At 42.6% G+C, this 23,724-nt stretch overlaps 1 protein-coding gene across 1 annotated transcript in view; it reads left to right on the top strand.

Moving 5' to 3' along the window:
* POLR3A (RNA polymerase III subunit A) overlaps positions 1-23,724 on the top strand; it is a 1,593,947-nt gene that overhangs the window by 1,052,854 nt on the left and 517,369 nt on the right. The window contains exon 16 of the mRNA XM_044055661.1: positions 4,193-4,365. Within this exon, the coding sequence (XP_043911596.1) occupies positions 4,193-4,365 (173 nt within the window). The remainder of the gene's footprint in view (positions 1-4,192; positions 4,366-23,724) is intronic.

Raw genomic sequence — 23,724 nt, forward strand, 5'->3', positions numbered from 1 at the left:
TTTAGTTCTTGTTGGAATTTGGCAGGGTCAAAGTTTTTTTGTTTCTAACCTTTCTGAGTAAGGGTTGTTGGGAATTAATGGTTTTGTGCTTAATTACATATGTGAGAAGGTGATCGCTTAGGCCATTAAGGAGGGTACCAGAGGTGTACAGTTGGGGGTGACTATTTATGAGTACCCAGTCAAGTATACTTTCTTTTTGGTAATGTTTACCTATCCTGGTAGGGGTAGATATAATTTGTGTAAATGCATGCAGGTTAATATGGGTGGTTGGGGATTCTGAGGAACAGGTGCCCCAGTCTGTTAGTCTCCAAGTAGTAGGGTTTCTTGGGGGTAGTGACATGATGGCCAGTGCAGGATATCTTCAAATGTAGATATATTGTTACCTGGGGGAATGTACATACAGATGATATTAATGCATTTATTTTTATTAAGTTGCAATTTGGTGGCAAGAATCTCTGAGTTATTAATCTGAGGTGGTTGTATTACATCTATGGTGACATTCAACTCAGATTTATAGAGTACAGCTACCCCACCCCCCTTCCTCGAAGCACGATCCAGCCTGTGTATGTTGTACCCAGGTGGTAACACTTCATTGTCTTTAGTGTTAGGTTTTAACCAGGTTTCAGATAAACAGAGAATCTCAGGGGAGTAGACATTCAGAAGGGTATGCAATTCATGTACCTTGTTATTAATGCTTCTAATATTGAGATGACAGACTAGGAGAGAGTTAGTTGGCCTATTTCATTGTAGGTTTGTAGCTTACATTGCAAGTAGAGGGGGTATGTGTATCTGAAGTGATTGGTCCAGGGTTGGGGTGAATATCACCACCAAGTATTAGGTTGAGTCTATACTTGGTGATGAACTTCAGGAATTTGTTTATTAGTTTCTGGTAGTGTTTGGATCTAGAGCTAATGTGCCTGGGGTTGAGATGTTGATAGACTGAACAAGATGTTGGATAGGATCTGGTACTGTAAGTATGGTTGAAGGTGGAAGGATTTACAGCTGGGGTGATAGTATGGCCTTTTGGGACCTGAAATCCAGTGAGAAACTGGTTTTCATACAAGGTAAGGAGGTATGGTGTGAACAAGATGGGGTAGTAAAGAGGAGTATATCATTATCTGTGATTCAGCTAGTGAGTTAAGGAACTGTTTTACCTGGTGATGCAACACCAGAAGATAGTGGTGAGGTAAAGGTACTGGAAGGGGGATGGGAGAATGCCATATGAAAGCTAATAGGTGCTATTAAAATGTAGGTAGTAGAATGGGGGTGGGTGGAATTATCCCAGATGAAAGCAGATAGGATCTAGAAATGGTAAAAGTATTGTCAAATGTGTTAGATCATTGTGGCTTTGTTCAGGGAAGGAAAACATTTCACAATACTGATTGAACAGTGATGATCCATAAGTAAACAGAGTATAAGAAAATGCCGTTATTGGTGGTGAAGCTTGCTTCATTGAAAGCATTTTGATAGTCAGTTGGGATGCCAAGTAGAGCAATGTTAGTGTTTGTTTTACCTGATGGAATATGTGCAATTAGGAGGATCTATGAAGGCTTGGAGGCAAGAATTAAGGTGAAAGGGATCCTCTTGGGTCAGACTCTTATTGAACAGAGGACCAAGACAGGAGTGTCCTCTTTCTCCATTGTTTGCTTTACATTAAGAACTATTAGCAAAGAAATAATGGAGACTCAAAATTCAAGGATTTAACTGATATGGTAATAAGAAAAGTTAATGTTGTTATTCACAGATATCTTTTCTGGACTTTTCCAGTATAAAATGTTGTGGAATACTTTGAGTAGTTTAAAGCCTTTTCAGGATATAAAATAGTAAAAAAAACAAGGCTAGAGCAGTAAGCAATGTACCCATATAAGAATTAGTTCAGAAGTACCCATATTTTTGGAAAGATGAGATGAAAGTATTTAGATGTATGGATTAAAAGGATTCTATTGTGGCTCCTTAGGATATGTGGGAAGACACTTAAAATACACGTATTGAGAAGTTGGAATATCTTGATTATGGATAGCAAGACAAAAATAGTGCAACTCTTTCTAGTCCCTTTAGTTTTATATAAAGGTCAAGTATGTTTTTATCAACCAGAGGAAAAGTTGTGGCCCATTATTAATAGAGTTGAATGACTTTATTTGGGAAGGGAAGAAGTCAGGAGTTAAGTGGGGTAAGTTGATGCTCTCCATAGAGCAGTATGGTTTGGCATTACCTGATTTGAAGAGAGATGTTTACCTGTGCAGTTAAGGCCTAATGTGTGTGACACAAGCAAAAGGTGATGATTCAAAGTGATGTTGAAATGATGGGTGGAGTTTGAGAAGTAAGGAGAGGGTAGGATTCTGGTTGCAGGCCCTTGGGGAGAACCATAAAGGATATTATATTCATAAAGTCGAAGAAAATGTTCTTGGAACCAAGCCAACACTGATGGAGAAAGGAAATTTTACTAATATGGATGACTGCAAGAAGGGATATAGAAGGTAGAAAATTAGCAAAGGAGCCAAAGTTTTGGGAGCAAATAACTAGATAGGGAAAGGTAATAGAATGGGATGAAACTAAGCACATGCTTGGACACTGCAAGTTAGAAACAACCTTCCCTAGCAGGCATTGAAAAGAAAAAAAAACTGAATTTGCTGAGGTAAATGTTCAAAACGGAAAACCAGAAGCTCTACTAAAGAACCTACTAAAAGAAAAAAAAACTTTTAATACTAAATGCTTAAGGCATCAGTGGTAACCTGTTGACGTTCTTTAGTAGAGTTTTTGGGATTAATGAGTATAGGCAAATAGAGAAATGTTAAGTGAAAGACCACTTCTGGTAGTTTTTTTTAGTTGAGTCTAGAGCAGAAGTTGCTGTTAAAGGAATAATCAGTAAGGCATAAAAATATTGTATTTTAACTTTAAGAATCAATTGGAGGAGAACAGCATTGATTGGGGGCGAGAGAGAATGGGTATAAAGGAACAATGGGAGATCATCTATAGGGGGTCTGTTGTCGGCCATCGAATGGGCAAACCATCAAAGGGCTAAACATTGAACAATGAGCATCAGTAAGTATCGAAAGTTCATCTATCAAACTTTCATTTCATTGACAGGGTAAGTAACTACTTGCCCAGCACTTCCTCGTCTCACAAATGGAAGTGTTTCAAACCTCTTTCCTGTGGCTCTCGGAGTTTGTGTATATAGTAAGGTGGTGGGGGGAGTGTTGGACAAGTAATTACTTACCCTGTTGATGAAATGAAAGTTTGGTGTTTTGATGTTAGGCCGTTTGATGGTTAGCACATTCGATGGCAGAACATACACCCCATCTATAGGACTCCCATGTATGCAACAAAGTTCAAAGCTTTAGGACTTCTGCTTGAAAGTGTTTGCATAGGTGCTTTTACATCATTGGCAGACTTCAGCAAATGCTGGAGGTGTGATGGAAAACAAGCAAGTGGTGATGTTTTTGGAAAGTATTAAATTGGCAGGTTTTAAAAAGATCCCTGCAGAATACTTGGTCAGAAATGTTGGTTGAGCAAATGGTTTTAACTAAAGAAATGATTCATTTGAGCTGTCCTACAGGACCTCATTTGCTTAGGGACCCTCAGGCCGTACTAATTGTAATGCTATTGTCTGAAAAAAAAAATCACTTGGAAATTAAAATTTAAAACAACTGTAACCGAAGCAGCGAATATTGTAAAAGACAAAAATAAACCCACACAAGCCAGTGAAATCACTTTGCAAGAAAAACAAATTAAAAAAAAAAAGTGAAACAAGTTCTTTTCTTCACACTGCAAGTTTAATTCAATAAATTGCTTTCATTTCTTCTAATGCCCAGACTTCACTGGAGTGTTTTTTATTAGTTGATGTATTCTTCCCTAAGCTGTGACGTGGTCTTCACATTTTACAGTAGCTGAAGCAGTCTCTGTGAGATGCTTATGAAATCCGCCTTCATTGTAGTTTCATAGGTAGAGATTATGCATGCAGTCCAGTAGACCATTGAGGAGCTTATCTCAGTTTTCCCAAAGCGCTGACTAAATGATTTGTTCATGGTCCCACAGTAGGCAAACGAAGGTTGAGACAAAAAAAAACTGGTACCACAGGAAGCAATTTTTAATCCTGTTAGCTGCCAGACTATAATTGACAGATTATTTTATGGATGGTAGTCATGGAGAGGAGAAGCTTTATTATGTTTTGTTTTTTTTTTTTTTTCTTCAGCTAATCGGGGTTTCTCCATTGGAATTGGTGATGTAACTCCGGGTCAGGGGTTACTCAAGGCAAAACAAGAGCTGCTTGATGCTGGCTATGCAAAATGTGATGAGTACATCGATGCCCTAAAAACGGGTAAGCTTCAGCAGCAACCTGGCTGTACAGCAGAGGAGACGTTGGAGGTAAGTCCCTTGCTAGTAAGTGTATTAATGTTGCCTGTTTTACTTGTGCATGATCTAAGCTAGTGGCAAAATACTTTTAAATGTCTACCCCCCCCCCTTAATTGACGTTTTGTATTTATTGCCCCAGTGATTCAAATCATTGACTGAAGCAGTTTTCCAGTTCTCTAGTTGGGCAAGTTAGGTTTACTGTAATGGTGCTTGTCACGAGCACATTTTCCCCACTTCTGTCTTTAGTGGTGCCCCTCTAGCAATTACTGTAGTCTACTTTTCCTTTGTCCCTGATTTTCTGCTTAATGTCCATCATGAAAACATTTCCTTGTCAAATTAATCTGCTCATTTCATTCCAGATGCGACTCCTGTAGCGTTGCAGTTTCCACTCTTCATTTCAGAATATAATTCAACACTCATTCCTTTTTGTTTATACATGTAAGGCCATTTATATTCCAAGGTAGTATGAATGGTGCGTAGCCTGTATGATAAAAAGCTGCTGTTCCCACCTATTATACGTCAGGTTTTTTAATGTGTATTTCAAACTTTCTTGTTAAGTGTACTTACTAATGTTTGACAGGATGATCTTTTATGCAGTTGTTCCTTATCGCCTTTCGAACATACGTCACTTGTTAAGACTTTTGAGAAGTGTCATACTCTGCCAGACTTTTCTTCATTTCAAAGTCTGATTTTTTTTGCAGTTTATCAGTTTATCTGAATAGCTAGTTAAAACATATTTTTCAGCTTTTTGTTGAGTTGTTAAACTCCTTCAATGTTTCATTTATTTTAATCCCCTCTGAATTTTTCCTCTCAGTTACTGGAAGGCATTTGTTGTATCAAAGCTGAAGCTTGAAATTCTTTTTGCTGAACAGCTGCAGGATTTTTCCCATCAGTGATTTCTCTTCACCTTTTCAATTTGATTTTCTGTTAGGTTCTATAATTTTTTGCTGTGATTGCATTCGGAGCATAAATGAGATTGATTGGCACATAATTATTGGAATATAGAAAGGATGAAAGTACTTAAACAGAAGACCCGACCATTGTGGACTTTTTTCAACATTTTTAAGGACTCATTGGACTGGTATAATTTATTGTAGCCTGTCAGGCTTCATTTGGTATCAGTTCATTTGTGTTTCTCCTACAATTTTCATCAGCAGTTGTAACTGTGGTGTAGTGCACTTAAATGTTTTTTGGAGAGTGGATGTATTTTCAGATCTAATGTAGAAATGTTAAATTTAATAATGGTTGGACTGTTTAATATAGCCAATTTGGCTAATGGCTGTTTGATTGCACTACGAGAGTTTATTTCTCCATTCTTGGTCAAGTAATGCTGATGACAAGCTGGACGGTCACAAGCTCGCTTGTTTTGGTTATTAAATGTAAGAAATGTCTCTCTCCATTCTCTACAGATTCTTGTTAATGTAACTTCAGCCTACTTGTCTCTCTGACTTTACTTTCTAGTGTAGTGCACAGATTCTGACAAAACTATGTGCTGCTATATCGCAGCATATTTTTTCTTATGTAGACTTAAAATGCAGAGAAGAACTTAAAAGCACTTGCTGATTATGTGCCTGACCTGCTTCAAAGTTGCCTTAGTTCATTTCTTGAAAAGTTACCTTTTGTCTTTGTTGCCACATTTATTTAAACGAGAAACCTTCCCATGGTGTGCTTCATCGGAGTATCTTTCCACCAGGCTTACTGAGGTGTATGCATTGCTGTTGCTGGGTGGATTCATTTTTCCTTTCCTTTTTTACTTCTGCCAGACCTGTATGGAATTGCCCTGTAGTTTTATGATCTACCACACCATTTCAGCATTTTCTTTTCCTCGTCTGGACTTCAGGAGACTAAATAAGACAATCCCAAAACTTCGAGTGAAGTGTGCACATTGTTTTTAAAGCTGCTTGATTAGCAAAGACTACTATGCCCACACAATACTTTCAGCTGCATATTCAAGGATGTTTAGTTGAGAAAGCAGATATAAAAATCTATTTAGAGAGAGATGTGCACGTTACATGCCCATAGCAAATATGTCCATTAGATGTTTTGTACCACATAACACCACAGTCTGTCTCTGTAAGCATCTATTGATTTTGGTTATCTGCAGGTAGTTGTCTGTTCCCCTGCAACAACCTTTATTTTTGTCCGTGAAAGGAGGACATGGTTGAGAATAGTCTGTTCAAGCAAGTCCTCCCTCTTTGAAAGCCGTCTCCCCTTCTGGTGTTTTGAATTTCAGGTTTGACAACCATTCCGGTTACTTTTTGGGTCCTTAATTCAGAGAGCTGCAAGTTCATTCTTGAAAAGTTTCTTCCTGGTGACTTCACTTGCTTTTAGCATAATAGATCTTCAATCCTGCAGGGGGTTGCTTTCTTTCCACACTTGCTTGCCACTCCTACTTGGGAGTGTGGTTGTCTCCTTGAGAAGGTCCTTGTTTTCATTCCCACCTACGTCAGGAGCCAAGGTTGGGTAATCTTGATCCATCAGTGTTCAAGGGGAATATTTCCTTTTTCTAAGGCTTTGACATTGCATCTTTATTTTTTACGGTGGGGCGTTACTTCTGTGCAGGAGATGCTGCCTTCATTATTAAGTTGATCTGCCATTGGCAGATTGTGGTGGCCTAATGGATCTGTGATGTCCCTTCCTAATTCTCTTTCCATGTCTGTAGCCACAGAATCAGATTTTCTAACTGGATTTGCTTCAAGACTCTGTCCTCTTTCTAATCTTGATAGACATCTGTGGTTACCATCCTACAAAGTGATTTACTGCTTGGGATTCAACCCCACATTAAAGACAGTGAAGGAGTGTCATCGATGTCTGCTACAGCATATGCATTATTGTCATATCAGTGAATCAACCCCACATTAAAGACAGTGAAGGAGTGTCATCGATGTGTGCTACATTATATACATTATTGTCATATCAGTGGATCAACAAAGAAGATGCTTCTAGGTAGGGCAGTGATGGCCTTCCCCTCTCTGTCCCCTGTGATTAAGTTCATTGTTTTGATTTACAAGAGGGTACTGTGTGTAGAACATATTTTGCTTTGCTGAAATTTTGGTGCGACAGCAACACAATGAACTTGTTGAAAGCCCCTTTCACTGAACCTCAAATAATTTTTTCCAGGGATAATTCCCTGTTAGGGAAGACGCACCACAAGCATAAACTGCAAGTCCATGGTCACACAACAATGGAGAATAAGTACAGGCTCCATTTTTACTGAGAGTTTTTCAGTAAAATTACTGTTTAGTTTCAGCACCTGGTGGGAAAGTACCCCTGACTGGATTCTGCAGGCTGGTACCCCTGACTGGATTCTGCAGGCTGGTACCTCTGACTGGATTCTGCGGGCTGGCACCCCTGACTGGATTCTGCGGACTGGTACCCCTGACTGGATTCTGTGGACTGGTACCAAGGGGGGAGAACCAATTGGTTGAAGGGTAGGAGAGACCTATGTATTTGGTCTGTGCAGTGGTGTGAGTTGACATGGGTACATGCCTATCCTGGAGTATAAAAACTTCAGGAAAAAATTGAGATAGTTTACTAAACTAGATGGACCAAACTACAGAACCAAGGAAGCTGCCTCTCTTGGATCAAATGTTGTATATTTTTATTTCATTGATGATGAAATACACACTTGGAATTTCTCTTGGGTCTTCATATCATAAGCCTCAACTTGTACAGGCATTGTTTGTACTGTCTGTACCCAGAGCACAATGTTGAGGAATTTCAGGCCTTCATACTAGTTACGCAGCGCAGGGGAAGGAAGTAACTTCAGACCTACCTCATTATGAGCAGGATGACAGAAGGAAAGCTGGGGGTCCTTTTAGCAATGTCAAACGGGTCCCAAAGAGGAAAGAGCTAATGAACTGGAAGAAAGGTACTCCGTAATGCCTCTTACATTTAGGTAGCCTCACATTCTTTGCCTTCTAAAAGTGGTCTCCTAGCTAGTGAGAGATTGAGCTTATGCAGTCTTCTGTCCATCAGGTAAGTGCTAGAAGTCAGCAGCTGTTCTGCTGGGAAAGCATCAGGATTTGGGGTACCACACCTGCACTGTTAGAGTACAAGGCTGCTGAACTTGTGTGGAACAGGTTTTTGGGTTTTGTAGCTAAATACTCTGAGGTTGCTGTCAGGCACACAGTCCACTCTTCTCACCTCCTCCCACCACACTGGAGCTTTAACTTGCTGACACTTGTCGAGGTGGCTCACCCTTCTGTACTTCCTCAAGCTGTTTTTGTTGTAGCTTTTTTGAACCTATGTTTGCTGTTGAACATAACCAAGATTGTGTTGGAGTGCACCCCCAAGGAATGTATTCTGATAGTTTAGGAACTTGTATTGGCCTGTTGTATGCCAGCACTACCTTCAGCAGGCACTTCCCATCACATGGGGAATATTGTTAAATATTGTCCTGCTCCTATGTATCTTTCACCACAGCTCATGCCAGAGACCTAAGCTGAGAACAGAACAGCTTTTGTCCTTGCTAGTTTGAGGAGAATGCTTCCCTCCTACTCTCTATCCTCTTGGGTAGAGGAGTCTGAAGGTCTGAGGCTCTAGTCTATGGGACAAACAAGTACAAAAAATGACATATGTACTGTCATGTATATAAATGTAATATGGCCTATGTCATGCATGATAATTTAATAGACGTTTCTTGTTTAAAAAAACAAAAAAAAAGAAATATGCCGTCTGTCTAGCTGCCCCCCTCACCCATTGCACATCCTTTGGAGAATCACGTGAACTTTAGAATTCCTATATAGGTTGTCTTGCTGGGTTTCTCCCCCCCCCCCCCCCAAAAAGCCTCTAGTTTATTTTGGGATGGAGTAGCGCTGTGTAATCCCTTCTTTAGAGGCTTTCCCGAATCTGAAAGCATCCAGACACTGCTCATTTAACTCTTAAAATGGCAGATGTACTTCATAATCCCTGAATGGCTAGAAATGCAGAAAACATTCCTTAGCAAGTGACAGCGCTTCAACCCAGCATATTATGCAGAGGTCACATCATCTTGCCATCGTAAAGTAAGTTAAGAAGTCTAAGGCTGTGGAAAGGTTGAAAGAGGTTTTTCTACTCTTCTGTAGGACTTGTGAACTTTTTAATTTTTTACTCAACTTTCCCCACTGTGTACACTTTTCAGTAATGGATGGTTCACCTTTCATAGCAAGTCAACTCCCTGGGAGGAAGAAGCCCTTCCCCACAAGCCCTGAGTCTGTTTTTCTCATGGGGACCATAAGACAGCAGTCCATCATCTAGAATAAGGCAAAACGATTTTACTTCTGCACCTTTATTCCTGAAGGGTATGGAATGGTTCTTTACTGTCATGGATCTAAGTCAATTCAAGTTCCTGATGATGATTCTGTGGGGCATAACCCTTCAGCAGGATGGTATCATTGCACTTGATGGCTTGCTTCTTGATCCATTACTCTTGAGTATTAACTAGAGATTCATTTCATTCATTCTGGGTGAGCACCACTTTCAGTCAGGTATACTTTCTTTTGCACTCGAGTCTTTAAGATGCTAAGTGTTGCATTGGATGGCTTGCTGGGGAAGTGGGAGGACTTGTATTCTCTCTTACATGAATTAGTGGCCTGTGGTTGTCCTGTTGTCCAACTGCAAGACATTTTCTGTGACCTTGTCTTTGTGTACATCTGGACACTGGCCAATAGGCCATTCCTGCCAATGGAGATGGTCTAGGAGGCCATATTTTCACTCTGTGGTCATTTAGTCAAATTTAAACCCTTAATCCCAAACATTTAATTATCCCATGATCTGTAAACACTAAATTATAAACAAAAAGGCATGAAATATCTCCATATTTGGATCCTTCTTTGTCTTCCTGCTTTGATGGGCCCCATTGTCTTCCTGGTGCTTTCTGTACACCTGAGGACCTACACACATCACATGAGCGGCTCCTAAAATTTGATTTCCCCTGTACATCACAAACTAAACAGATACAGCATTCAAAGATAGCAAAGTGAGAAACTTGCTGTTACAGAGAGAAAGCATTTCTGTAGGGCTGCATCTTCATGTACACCACTGTACAGGGCTGACTATGTATACTAACTCTAATGTACTATGCCTTGGGGGCTGAAGATTATGTAAATGCACCACAGCCTCAGTCTTGGTACAAAATGGATACTGCTTGAGGATCACAATTTTACTACTTGCTATTACAGCCAACATCCCACCCGAGTGTTGCAGTGGACATTGTGCTGTCAGTGGGTTCATAGTCACCATTTGCTTTGAGTGGCTTCCTGGTGTGAGACCCCAGATAAGATTGACAGACCCCCATAAATCTTAGTGAAAGTCCTTGTTTCCTGAAGCAAAACTTGACGTAAGGTCTGGTGAAGGATGTGTCACAGGCAGATTTTGAGAACCCATGTTGCCCCTTCACATTTCAGGGACTTTTTCCTGGTGAGGTGAGTTTCACAAAGTCCCGCTTGAGCTGCAGTCAGTCCTGTGTACCATCTAATTGTTGGACAGTCTGAATGTGGAACTTTACCTGATGCTGGTACTCTGCTAAATCCATCATGTAAGTTATTTGAGCAAGCAGCTGGACAAGCAAATGTATCCACAAAGATGCAATGTAGGTTTGGCAAGGGCACCACTTTGTCATTCCTGTACTGGAGAGTCATTTGTTCTGTTAGTTTCCTTCAGGAGTGGGACACCCTTTTGGTCAACCCGTTTGCCTCATGACAGAAATCTACTCCTCCCCTATATTAGATTATTTGCAGGAGGAAGCTATATATTGGTTTCTTTGTATCATAGAGGAAGTGTCCTGTGTGGCTTCCCCTTTTTCTTTCAGCTTCTACACCTTGTCAAAAAATTCAAAGAACAGTGATCAAAGTTCAGTTCATCCTGATTACCACCTGATGTCTAATGCTATGTTTTTTGATACTGATGTTCCTGGCAGTACAGGAAGCACCCCCAGTGCAATCTAAAGAAATCTGTTCCTCCTACAATCCAGGTGCAGTAATTGCTCTTTCTGTAAGCTGTACCTTGGCTCCAGGTTTAGATACCATGATTTTTCCAGACCTAAGAAGTGACTGAAGTCACTAGGAATCCTTCTGCCCAGCAGAAATAAATTTATTACGTCAGTTGGAAAGAGTTGTTCATATGCGCTGAGAAGTATTGTATGCCAAGACAGTCGAATTGCAGTTGCTTTTGAATCAGCAGGCCTCTGTAGAATGTGGGCATCATTTATTTCATAGTCTCTATACATGTGTCAGCTGTAGGCAGGATTATGGCCTAGGCTGGTCAGGCAGTTTAGTATTTTGCACTGCTACCTATATTTAAATCCCACTGGTTCAGTAATGGGGATTTTTACTTAAAAAAAGCTGTTACTCAGACATACTCAGACACCCATGATATCTCTCTCTCTCTGGTGATGATCACCTTTGCTTGTGAGGTATTGGAAGTTCACGCCAGTGTCTGGGGAATTATATTTAGATTTTTCCCAAGGATGGGCATCTGTTAGAACTAACTTTAGTTTTCTACTGAAACACTTGGCCAGCATGTGCCCTTTTCCCCACTGTAGTGTGATCTTGGAGTTGGTATATATAGTTAGGGGGTGTGGGGGGGGAAATAGCCCCTGTCTAGGTGGTTTTTACATAGTCCGGTGTGGTTTAGTTGCATGCTGAGCAAGTGTTTCCTTGCCCTGGGAAAAATTGACCGTTCATGATTGTAAGAGTTCGGCATCTTCGTCTAGACATTCTGACGTTCGGTGATGTTAATCGTGTTACACTGCTGCAGTCATCACACTTGGGTTATCCGCTGTCAGGCGGTCCCGCAGTCGGCCCGAGTTCCAAAGTCTTGGTCCGGCGTCGGTTGCTGTCGCTTCTTCCCTGACGTCAGTGCGACACGGGTATAAAAGGGGCAGCCGACACCATTTTCTTCAGTCTTTCTTGCCGCATGGTGCCCGAAGCAGAAGCAGTTCGCAAGTGCCGGTCGGCCGACTCCTGAGATTTTCAAATCGAATTTCAGACCGAAGTCTTCAATAAAGCGAAGTACCCCTTTGGGGAACCTTTTTTTGCCTCAGTCCTATGTCAAAAAAAGTTAAAAATTGCATTTCTTGTGGGAAGCAAATACCTCATAAGGATTTTCACTCTTATTGTATCCCTTGCCTAGGCCCAGACCACGATGTCACAGGTTGTCAGTTTTGTGCTAGGTTTAACAAACGAACTATTAAACGTCTGATTTCGCCCGACGTTATTTTGGTAGAAAATTTAATTATACAATGCCGTCAGAGCAACCGACCGGGATGCATAAAAAGTGCAAAGATAAGGACAGGCAGCCGAGACCCAAACCAGACACCGAGGTCTCTGCTAGGCCAGTCGCCGGTTCTCCGGTTTTCAGTGAGGCGCCTACGCAGCCCCTGACGACTGCTGATTTAGAACCCCAGCCTGCATCTGACTCCCAAGCAGAGATTACAGGGCCTCCAGAGCCTTTATCTTTAGGCCCTTCCGACTCCATGGCTGAAGGGGATTCCGGTGCAGTTGAAAGGCCGTCAGTTGCTGAAGGTGTCTTCAGACCGACTACACTTACTATTAAGTCCTATGCAAAACTGAAAACTCCATTAAAAGTAAGGAAGTCTGTACACCAGTCTGCAGTGCAAGGCCCCATGCCTAAGAAACAGATGCTTAAGATGGCCAAAGACTTAATTACCCTAATCAGGGGTTCCCATCCCCCACCTGACAAAAGGCCTAGACAGGAGGAGGACTACGCTTCCTCTGACCAGGTTTCCATTTCCTCAGATTCTTCTGAGGAACAGGAGTACTCTTTTCTCCCTTGTGAAGACTCTGATGCTGAAGAGTCTATTCCTTCCACATCTCCCCCAGAAGACTACTCTTTTGGGGAAACTTTACATACCATGAAGGAACATTTCCACTGGGAAGGCCAGGATTACTCTGATTCTAAGAAAAGGCTCCGAGAGTTACTCTTACTACCCCAGCACAGACCCCTTGCTATTCCACCTGTTAGACATTGTGGATGATGATTATTCAGAATCTAGCCTTAACCCAGATTCATTACCTCCTGCACCAGCCAAACCAGACAGATAATACAGAGTCCCTGACTCACATAAATTCCTATATAAAAGCCCTGTTGCTGACCCAGAAACCATTTCCCAGGGTCCCAAAGGGGTTAAGGCCTCTATTGCTAAAAATCCTGTACCATCTGAAAGGGATTCTAGAGCATTAGACAGATGGGGAAAGAAAGTATATACCTCAGCTACTCTAGCTATGAGGGCCTTAAATTGCCAGTTTCACATGCTGAAATATCAACAATATTTGATGTCTCAATTAAAACAAAACATGAGCACACATACAGAGCAGCCTGATTACAAGGAAATGCAAGATTTGTTGCATGCAGCAGAACAAGTGGGAAAACATACTTTGCAATGTGGATTTGATTCATTGGAAGCTTCTTACAGAGCAGCTGTAACAGGGTCTGTCATTCGTAGGCATGCTTGGTTAAAAGAACAAACTTTACCTGATCATGTTAAAGCAAAGTTATTGGATGCACCCTTATAGCAGGATGTTTTATTTGGTGTGAAAGCAGAAGAGGTTTTAAAGAAAATGGAGGATAAGGCAAAATCTACGCAGACGGTCAAGGATTTTTTTACAGGTTCAACCCCCTCGTTTCAGCAGAAATTCGCCAACCAAAAACTGGTCCTTTCCAACTTCTGATAGACCACAGAGGGGCAAATACAGACGCACAAGGGGCAGAGGTCAGCCACAAGGCTCTTACAAGCCACGACATTGGGGTGCCGCAACCCAGAAAGGAGGAGAAGACAGGTCTCAAACTATCAGAAGACAATCAAAATGACTTACCCCTCAGACTGCCAAGCAAATCACTCTTGGCAGCTCCCTTGGGAGGAAAACTTGCACTTTTTGCAGACAATTGGCACATCATCACAAAAGACAAATGGGTCCTAAATATTGTAACTCAAGGATACAGGTTCCACTTTCACACTTTACCAAGGATAAAAGGAATGCCAAACCTGCCATCAAATCAATGGGCAGAGGCTCAAAGACAAATTACAGCACTCATGGACATGAGAGCCATTCAACAGGTTCCTACACAGGAGCAAGGACAAGGATTTTACTCAAGACTCTTTCTGGTTCCCCGAAAGGACAAAGCCTGGAGACCCATTCTGGACCTTTCAATTCTAAACACATACCTGAAAGTACCCAAATTCAAGATGCTCACACTACAGCAACTTCTTCCCATGCTGGGCAAAAAGGCTTGGCTAGTAACGGACCTCAAGGAGGCATACCTGCATGTCCCTATCAGACAAAATTGCAGAAGATTCCTCCGATTTATAGCAGGTACAACTCATTACCAATTCTCTGCACTGCCCTTTGGCTTATCTACTGCGCCCAGGGACTTCACAAAATGCCTGGCACCAGTAATTGCATACTGCAGACAAAGAGGAATCCAAATATATCCATACCTGGACGACTGCCTTATTCAAGCAGACAGCAAGGACATTCTTTTTAAACATCTGGCGTTTGTAAAAAACCTACCAAGTTTCCTAGGGTACACAGTAAACGAAAAAAAGTCAAAACTAGTGCCCTCACAAGACATAATATTCCTGGGTGCCAGCTTAAATACAATGGCCCAGATGGCTTATCTCATGCCAGACAAGCAAGGACAACTGACTCAATACTTCAAAATGATGGCAACAAAGACCCAACTCCCTGCAAGAAAAATTCTGCAGGCCTTGGGATTCATGGCATCTTGCATACTACTAATACCATATGCCAAACTGCATATGAGGAAATTACAATGGTACCTGAAAAGCAAATTTATTTATTTATTTAACATTTGTTGACCAGGAAAGTCCGACTAGGTTCCACAGATCCTGTTTTCAGCGGAGGCCCGGGGAGAAATGCTCCAGAAGCATGTCTTTAGAATGTGGGAGGAAACCGGAGTACCCGGAGGAAACCCACGCGAACGCAGGGAGAACATGCAAACTCCACACAGAAGGCACCCCAGCCGAGAATTGAACTGGAGAACCTCTTGCTGTGAGGCGACAGCGTTAACCGCTGCACCACTGCGCCGACCACGTGTATAATCTCAACACAGCCACAGCTTGGAAACAATAATACCACTCATTCCCTGCCTTCAACAGGAGTTTCTATGTTGGGCTCAGGCATGTCACCTCAACAAGGGTCAGCCTTTCACCTTGCCCACAGCCAGGCAAACAATGACAACAGATGCATTGAGTTACGCCTGGGGAGCACACATGGCAGGACAGTGTGTTCAGGGCAAATGGTCTGCAGATCAAATGCATCTCCACATCAATCAAAAAGAGATGCTAGCTTTCAAGGACCTCCTACATCCAGGGCAACTTCTAATAAAGATGGACAACACCACAGTGATGTGGTACATAAACAAACAAGGGGGCACACATTCCTACCCCCTATGCAGGCAAGCAATGACCTTGTGGAACACAGCACTGACCTACCAAGTTCAACTACAAGCACAATTCCTGCCAGGAAAGAAAAATACATTGGCAGGCTAAGCAGAAATATCATGGATCCTCACGAGTGGAAACTAGACCCACAAGTATTCACAATGATAACTCAAAAATGGGGGAGCCCAGACATAGATCTGTTTTCCTCCCCCCAAAACTACCAACTGCAAAAGTTTTGCACAAGGACAATACCACACACACTAGCTTGGAAAGTGGGCGCCCTCTCATTCAATTGGAAAACACTAACAGTGTATGCCTTTCCTCCACTGCCTCTTCTGGCAAAGGTGCTGCTAAAAGGCAGATTAGAGAGGCCACAAATGATACTCATTGCTCCAGACTGGCCATGCCAACACTGGTATCCAATATTAAGGAACATGGCTCAAGGCCCACCATGGATTTTACCTCAAATTCCTCACCTGCTGACTCAGCAAAACAATCAGATTCTACACAGCCAGCTCAAGACTTTAAATCTGGCTGCATGGCAGATTATCTAAATAACCAGTCAACACTTCTCTCTACAGCTGTTATGGATGTCATTCTGGAGGCCAGGAGACCCAGCAGCAGGAAAACCTACACAGACAAATGGAAAAGATTCTGCGCCTGGAACCAGGCTAAAGGCCAAAATCCTCTTGTCCCAAATATTCCTCAGATTCTGCAATATTTAACTGAGATGTTGCACAAAGGCCTTTCCTTTTCAACTATAAAGATCCACGCTTCAGCTATTTCAGACGGATCCTCCTATTTTTTTCACATCCATTATTAAGACAGTACCTCAGAGGGGCTAAGAACATAAGACCGCCCCGAAGAGCACCAACACCAACTTGGGACCTCAATTTTGTTTTGGAAAAACTTACACTACCACCCTTCAAGCCAGCTTTTTCAGCTGATTTACAATTTTTATCATGGAAAACTGCCCTGCTGCTCGCAATAACTTCAGCACAAAGAGTCTCAGAGCTACAGGCCCTAATGGCAGTGGAGCCTTTCATCATTTTTCATCAAGACAGAGTCTCTTTATGAACTAACCCTTCCTTTATGCCAAAGGTAGTATCCAGTGTGGCTCTAAACCAAACCATTCATTTACCCACCTTTTATCCAAACCCCCAGAATAAAGGGGAAAGGCTCATACACCCTTTGGACATTCACAGGCAATTACGTTTCTACTTGGATAAAACAAAGGTTTTCAGAAAATCTGATCAGCTCGTTGTATCCTATGCTGCAGGATCTCAAGGAAAGCCTATGTCAAAACAGACCATTTCAAAATGTATAGGACATTGTATCCATGGGAAACCTGTACTTGGTAACATTAGGCCTCATTCCACCAGGGCTACAAGCAACATCAGCAGCCTTCCTCAGAGGGGTACCAACCAAGGATATTTTGGAAGCTGCAACTTGGAGTTCAGTGCACACCTTCACCAAGCACTACCACTTACCTCTGTACTCAAAAACCAGAGCTGGCTTTGCCACTGCAGTTTTGCAGGGCCTACTAGCTTCTCCAAACCCTGTTTAGTACCAACCGCCCAGCCTTAGCTTTGGGATTCAACCCAAGTATGATGACTGCAGCAGTGTAACACGATGAACATAGTACAGTTTTGTACCTACCATAAATGTAGATGTTAGAGTGTTCACACTGCTGCAGTCCAGGTTACCCTCCCACCTTCCCCTCTTCTTACCTGGGTTTTATCTATAGCTCCCTGTTTATACAATCTCTAAGATGTATTTCTATATGGCGTATTTGCTTACAGCTGTACCTATTGTTTTCTACTTATGTAATTTACTTAGGATTATGTATTGCCTTCCTATTTGGGGGCGCCTGACATCTGGGGCAAGAAAAACTGAAGAAAATGGTGTTGGCTGCCCCTTTTATATACCCCTGTCGCACTGACGTCAGGGAAGAAGTGACAGCAACCGACGTCGGACCAAGACTTTGGAACTCGGGCTGACTGTGGGACTGCCTGACGGCAGATGACCCAAGTGTTGATGACTGCAGCAGTGTGAACACTCGAACATCTACATTTATGGTAGGTACAAAACTGTACTTTATGGGCTTCAGGATTTAAAAGGTGTAGATCAATGAATGTGTGTATACCTTTAAAAAACTATCCAAGGGCTTGCACTGAGTGTAAATACTGAGCATGTGCGAGCCTGACTGCCGATGTTCTTCATCTCACATTGCTGCAGTCCTTACACTTCGGTAGTCCGCTGTCCTCGGTCGGCCCGAATATCAAAGTATAAGGCTGATGTCGGTCAAGGCGCATTAGACTGACATCAGGACGTCAGGGTACAAATGCGCATGACCGACGTCATATCCTCAGTCTTTTTTGCCGCATGGTCCGATGCAGAAGCAGCGTTGCAAGTGCCGTTCGGCGTTCTGAAATTTTTCGAATTCGGAGTTTCAGACCGAGTCAAAGTTGGCTAAGTACCCTGTTGGGGAATATTTTAGTTTTTTCTTGCCTCAGTGGTTTACCGGATGTCAGAAAAAGTGAATAACTGTATTTCTTGTGGGAAACAGATACCGCATAGAGATTATCATACTTTGTGTATTCCTTGTTTAGGGCCTGAGCACGACGTTGTTGGGTGTCGCTTTTGTGCTAGATTCAATAAGCGCACTATTAAGAGAAGGTTAGATTGTGCCAGGTTAGTCTTCGGGAAGCGGTGCAATTATAATATGCCGTCGGATGCTCCGGCGTCCGCTTCTTCGAAGAAGCGCAAGGATAAGGCAGCTAAGTCCAGGTTAGACGAGTCCGTACCGGACGCCGGTTCTTTAGAGGTGTCGGTGGAGCCGGTGGTCCCACCGGAGGTTTCTCTGGAGTCCCAGGGGGAGACCTTGTTATTGCAGGATGTGGCCTCTCAGGAGGCAGGTCAGGCTGAAGGGGCTTCTCAGGTTACTGTACTCCCCTCCCTTCCTAGGGTGGTTAGGCCTTCTCCTTCTGTTTCCAAGGCTTCTCCCAGAGGCAGGCCAGGTTTAGCTTCAGTTGGTGTCACTCCTAGTTCTTCAGGATCTGTGCCCAAGAAGCATATGCTTAAAATGGCAGAAGATTTGATTACCTTGATTAGAGGTTCTTTGCCCCCTCCTGATAAGAGGCCTAGGGTGGAACCTGAGTTGGGGAGTTTTGAGCAGGCTTCAGATGTTTCAGAGTCTTCGACTGAAGACTTGCAGGAGTATTCTCCTTATTCTGATTCTGATGTGGATGATTCTACTCCTTCTGCTTCTCCTCCTGAGGATTTTTCTTTTTCAGAGACTCTTCATTCCATGAGGGAGCATTTTAAGTGGGAAGGTCAGGACTTCTCTGATTCCAGGAAAAGGCTTAGGGAATTTTTGTTTTTACCCCAGCATAGGCCTTTGGCTATACCTCCTGTTCTGGATGTTGTGGAGGATGTGTTTGCAGAGGCTTCTCTTAATCCTGATTCTTTGCCTCCTGCTCCTGTTAAGCCGGATAGGTATTATAGGGTGCCTGAAGCTCATAAGTATCTTTTTAAGAGTCCTAGGGTGGACCCAGAAACTGTTAGTCAGGGGCCTAAGGGTGTTAAGGCTTCTGTTGTTAAAAATCCGGTTCCTCCAGATAAAGAGGCCAGGGCTTTGGATAGATGGGGAAAGAAAGTCTATACTTCTTCCACCCTAGCTATGAGGGCTCTGAATTGCCAGTTTCACATGTTGAAATACCAAAACTATCTACTGTCTCAATTGAAGTCTAAGGTAGATGCTCTGGCGGAAGGTATTGAGTGTAAAGAGTTACAAGATTTGGTACATGTCTCTGAACAAGTGGGTAAGCATTCTTTGCAATGTGGTTTTGATGCTGTACAGGCCTCGTCTAGGGTGGCTGCCACTGGGTCAGTTCTTCGCAGGCACGCCTGGCTAAGGGATCAGAATTTATCTGACCATGTTAAGACAAGGATTTTAGATGCTCCTTTACAATCTGATGTGTTATTTGGTTCACCTGTTGAGGCAGTCTTAAAGAAAATGGAAGACAAGGCTAAGTCTATGCAGACTGTTAAAGATTTTTTGCAGGTTCAGCCTCCGAAGTTTAGCAGAAATTGGCCTACCAAGGGGTGGACATATCCTTCTTATGATTCCCAGTCTAGGGGTAGGTCTAGACATGGTAGGGGCAGAGCTCAGGGCTCTTTCAGGCCTAGAACAGGGAGTTCACCTGCACAGTCTTCGGTGAGGGCAGGGGTCAGTCCTTTCGTAAACAGACCCAATGACCTACCTTTTCAGCTGCCAGAGCCTTCTCGTCTGGCAGCACCTTTGGGAGGAAGGTTGGCACTTTTCAAGGAAAATTGGAGTTTAATTACCCAAGACAGATGGGTATTGGATATCATACACCAAGGTTACAGGTTTTATTTCCATACCTTGCCTCCTTTCAAAGGCATGCCAGACGTTCCTCCTCAGCAAAGAATAGAGGCTCACAAACAGATTTCTCTGCTGCTCCAAATAGGAGCCATACAACCGGTCCCTCTGTCAGAAGTGGGCCTAGGATTTTATTCTCGCCTGTTCCTAGTACCAAAGAAGGGGAACACGTGGAGGCCAATTTTGGATTTATCTATCCTCAACACTTATCTGGACATTCCCAAGTTCAAAATGTTGACGTTACAACAGCTTTTACCTCTGCTGGGCAAAGATCACTGGATGGTGACTCTGGATCTCAAGGAGACTTACCTTCATGTTCCTATCAGGCTAAGTTGCAGGAAGTATCTGCGTTTTCGGGCTGGGACTTCTCATTATCAGTTCTCTGCATTGCCCTTTGGCTTATCTACTGCGCCCAGTGTGTTCACGAAGGTTCTGGCTCCAGTGATAGCTTTCTTCAGGCTAAGAGGAATACAGATCTATCCTTATTTGGACGATTGCCTGATTCTGGCTCAAGGAAAGGACGAACTTCTTCATCATCTACACTATGTGATAGCAGTGCTAAGATGCCTGGGGTATTCTGTGAACGAAATAAAGTCCAGTCTAGTACCCTTTCAGGACATGTGCTTTCTGGGTGTGAGACTGAATACAGCATCCCAGATGGCCTTTTTGACCCCGGACAAACAAAAGAATCTTTCTCTTTACTTCCATCAATTGTCTCATCAGTCCAGGCTGACTGCAAGGACAGTCCTTCAAGCCTTGGGGTTCATGGCATCTTGTATTCTGGTGCTTCCCAATGCCAAACTGCATATGAGGAAGCTACAATGGTATCTCAAAAATGTATGGACACTGTCATTCAGATAATACCTTGCATTCAAAAGGAATTTTTGTGGTGGGCTCAGGAATGTCACCTAAACAAGGGACTCTCTGTGACCCGGCCAGAGGCGAGTCAGATTCTAACGACAGATGCCTCAGACAAAGCTTGGGAGCTCATCTAAATGGAAAGTGGATACAAGACACGTGGCCTGCCAGACTTCTACATCTACATATCAACCTGAAGGAGATGTTAGCAGTCCAATTTGCATTAATAGCTTTCAAGGATTTACTTCTTCCAGGGCAGGTGTTGATTCTAACCGACAACACAACTGTCATGTGGTACATCAACAAGCAAGGGGGAACACATTCTTATCCTCTGTGCAGACAAGCAATGATTTTGTGGGAGACTGCTCTCAGTTTAAAGCTAAATCTTCAGGCAAGGTTTCTGCGGGAGCACAGAACTCCTTAGCAGATGTGTTGAGCAGACAAATTATGGATCCCCACGAGTGGAAATTGGATCCTCATGTATTTCAGAAATTGACAGTGTCATGGGAAACTCCAGACATAGATCTGTTCGCTTCTCCACTAAACTACCAGCTGCCAAAGTTTTGCACAAAAGTTTTCATCCCACAGCTTGGAAAGTGGATGCTCTTTCATTCAATTGGAGCAATCTTCATGTGTATGCCTTTCCACCTCTGCCTCTCCTCCCAAAGGTACTTCTGAAGGTCAGACAGGACAAGCCAAAGATGATTTTAATAGCTCCAGATTGGCCTCGACAGCATTGGTACCCACTACTGAGAAGTCTGGTACGGGAGCCTCCATGGCCTTTACCTTCGATTCCACACCTGCTGTCTCAGGAGAACAGTCATTTACTCAATGTCAAACTTCACACTCTGCACCTGACAGCCTGGCATATTCTGTTTTAAACCCTGGAGGGTTTCAGCTTCCACAGCAAGTTTTGAATGTTATTTTGGAGGCCAGAAGGCCTAGTACAAGGAAAGTGTACGCAGATAAATGGAAGAGATTTTTATTTTGGAGTGCAGCAAAAGCATTTGATGTTTCTAAGCCTAATTTAAGTGTGGCTCTTCAATATCTTACTGAGTTACTGGACAAAGGTTTGTCCTTCTCTTCTATTAAGATTCATGCTGCAGCAATTTCTGCTCACTGTGATTGTGACCCACCATTGTTTTCTCATCCTTTGTTTAAGCAATTCCTTAGAGGGGCAAAGAATATAAGACCCCCACGGAGAGCTCCTACTCCTGCTTGGGATCTCAATTTTGTGTTGGAGAAACTCACTCTACAACCTTTTGAGCCTGCAGCTACTGCTGAGTTGAAATATTTATCATGGAAGATTGCTTTTTTGTTAGCCATTACCTCTGCGAAGGGTTTCTGAATTACAGGCCCTTATGGCAGTTGAGCCCTTCTTAATTTTCCATAAGGATAGGGTATCTTTGCGTACTAATCCTTCCTTTATGCCTAAAGTGGTTTCTAGTGTGGCTTTAAACCAAACTATTCATTTGCCTACCTTTTATGCAAACCCCAAAATAAAGGGAAAAGATTTTGCACACTTTGGATATACACAGGCAGTTGCGATATTATTTGAGCAGAACTAAAGGGTTCAGGCAGTCTCAGCAGTTATTTGTTTCTTTTGCTTTGAGTTCTCAGGGCAAGCCTGTGTCAAAACAAACTATTTCTAAGTGGATTGGGTTTTGCATTGCTTTCTGTTATTCCCATCATGGCAAGGAGGTTCCAGCTGGGATTAGGCCTCATTCCACTAGGGCTACTGCCACTTCAACAGCTTTTTAAGGGGTGGCAACTAAAGATATCTTGGAGGCAGCTACTTGGAGTTCAGTGCATACTTTCTCTAAGCATTATCACCTTCCACTTTACTCTAAATCTAGGGCTGGTTTTGCCACTGCTATTTTACAGGGCATTTTGGCAGCTCCTGCTTCTTTATAGTTGTGCCATCCTCCCTTACCTCTGCTTTGGGATTCTACCCAAGTGTAAGGACTGCAGCAATGTGAGATGAAGAACATAGTACAGTTTTGTACCTACCATAAATGTAGATGTTTGAAGATCCACATTGCTGCAGTCCAATTTACCCTCCCTCCTGGCGCTCTGTAGTTAGAGGCGGTTGTGTGGGTTGGATTGTAAATATTGTGTATATTGTATATATTGTACATATTATGAGTGCTAGGGTGGTTGGTTGGTTGTTTGTTGTCTTTGGGTTTTGACCTTTCTTGTTAGGGTCTTCTGACATCTGGGGCAAGAAAAGACTGAGGATATGACGTCGGTCATGCGCATTTGTACCCTGACGTCCTGATGTCAGTCTAATGCGCCTTGACCGACGTCAGCCTTATACTTTGATATTCGGGCCGACCGAGGACAGCGGACTACCCAAGTGTAAGGACTGCAGCAATGTGGATCTTCGAACATCTACATTTATGGTAGGTACAAAACTGTACTTTTTGTAGTTAGCTGTTGAGATGTGAACACATATGCATGTAAACTGTTTAGTTTGTTCATATTTAGTGATGCTGCTAGTCATTCTGATGTGTTTGTATATATTAAAGCATCTGAACAAAACCGCAAGCCTTTTTATTATATGTATTAGAGACGTGCAAGTGGCAAAAAGTAATCCATATACTTATATATGTTTATTTGTGTATGTCCCCACACAGTTGGTTGATGCCAAATGGTCGACATATACAGGGGGGTTGACATGTGCGAGATAAATGTAAATATTTTC

This window comes from Protopterus annectens, chromosome 14.part0 (genome assembly GCF_019279795.1).
Source record: "Protopterus annectens isolate FY-2018-M chromosome 14.part0, PAN1.0, whole genome shotgun sequence".
In the NCBI taxonomy this organism is placed as follows: Eukaryota; Metazoa; Chordata; order Ceratodontiformes; family Protopteridae; genus Protopterus; species Protopterus annectens.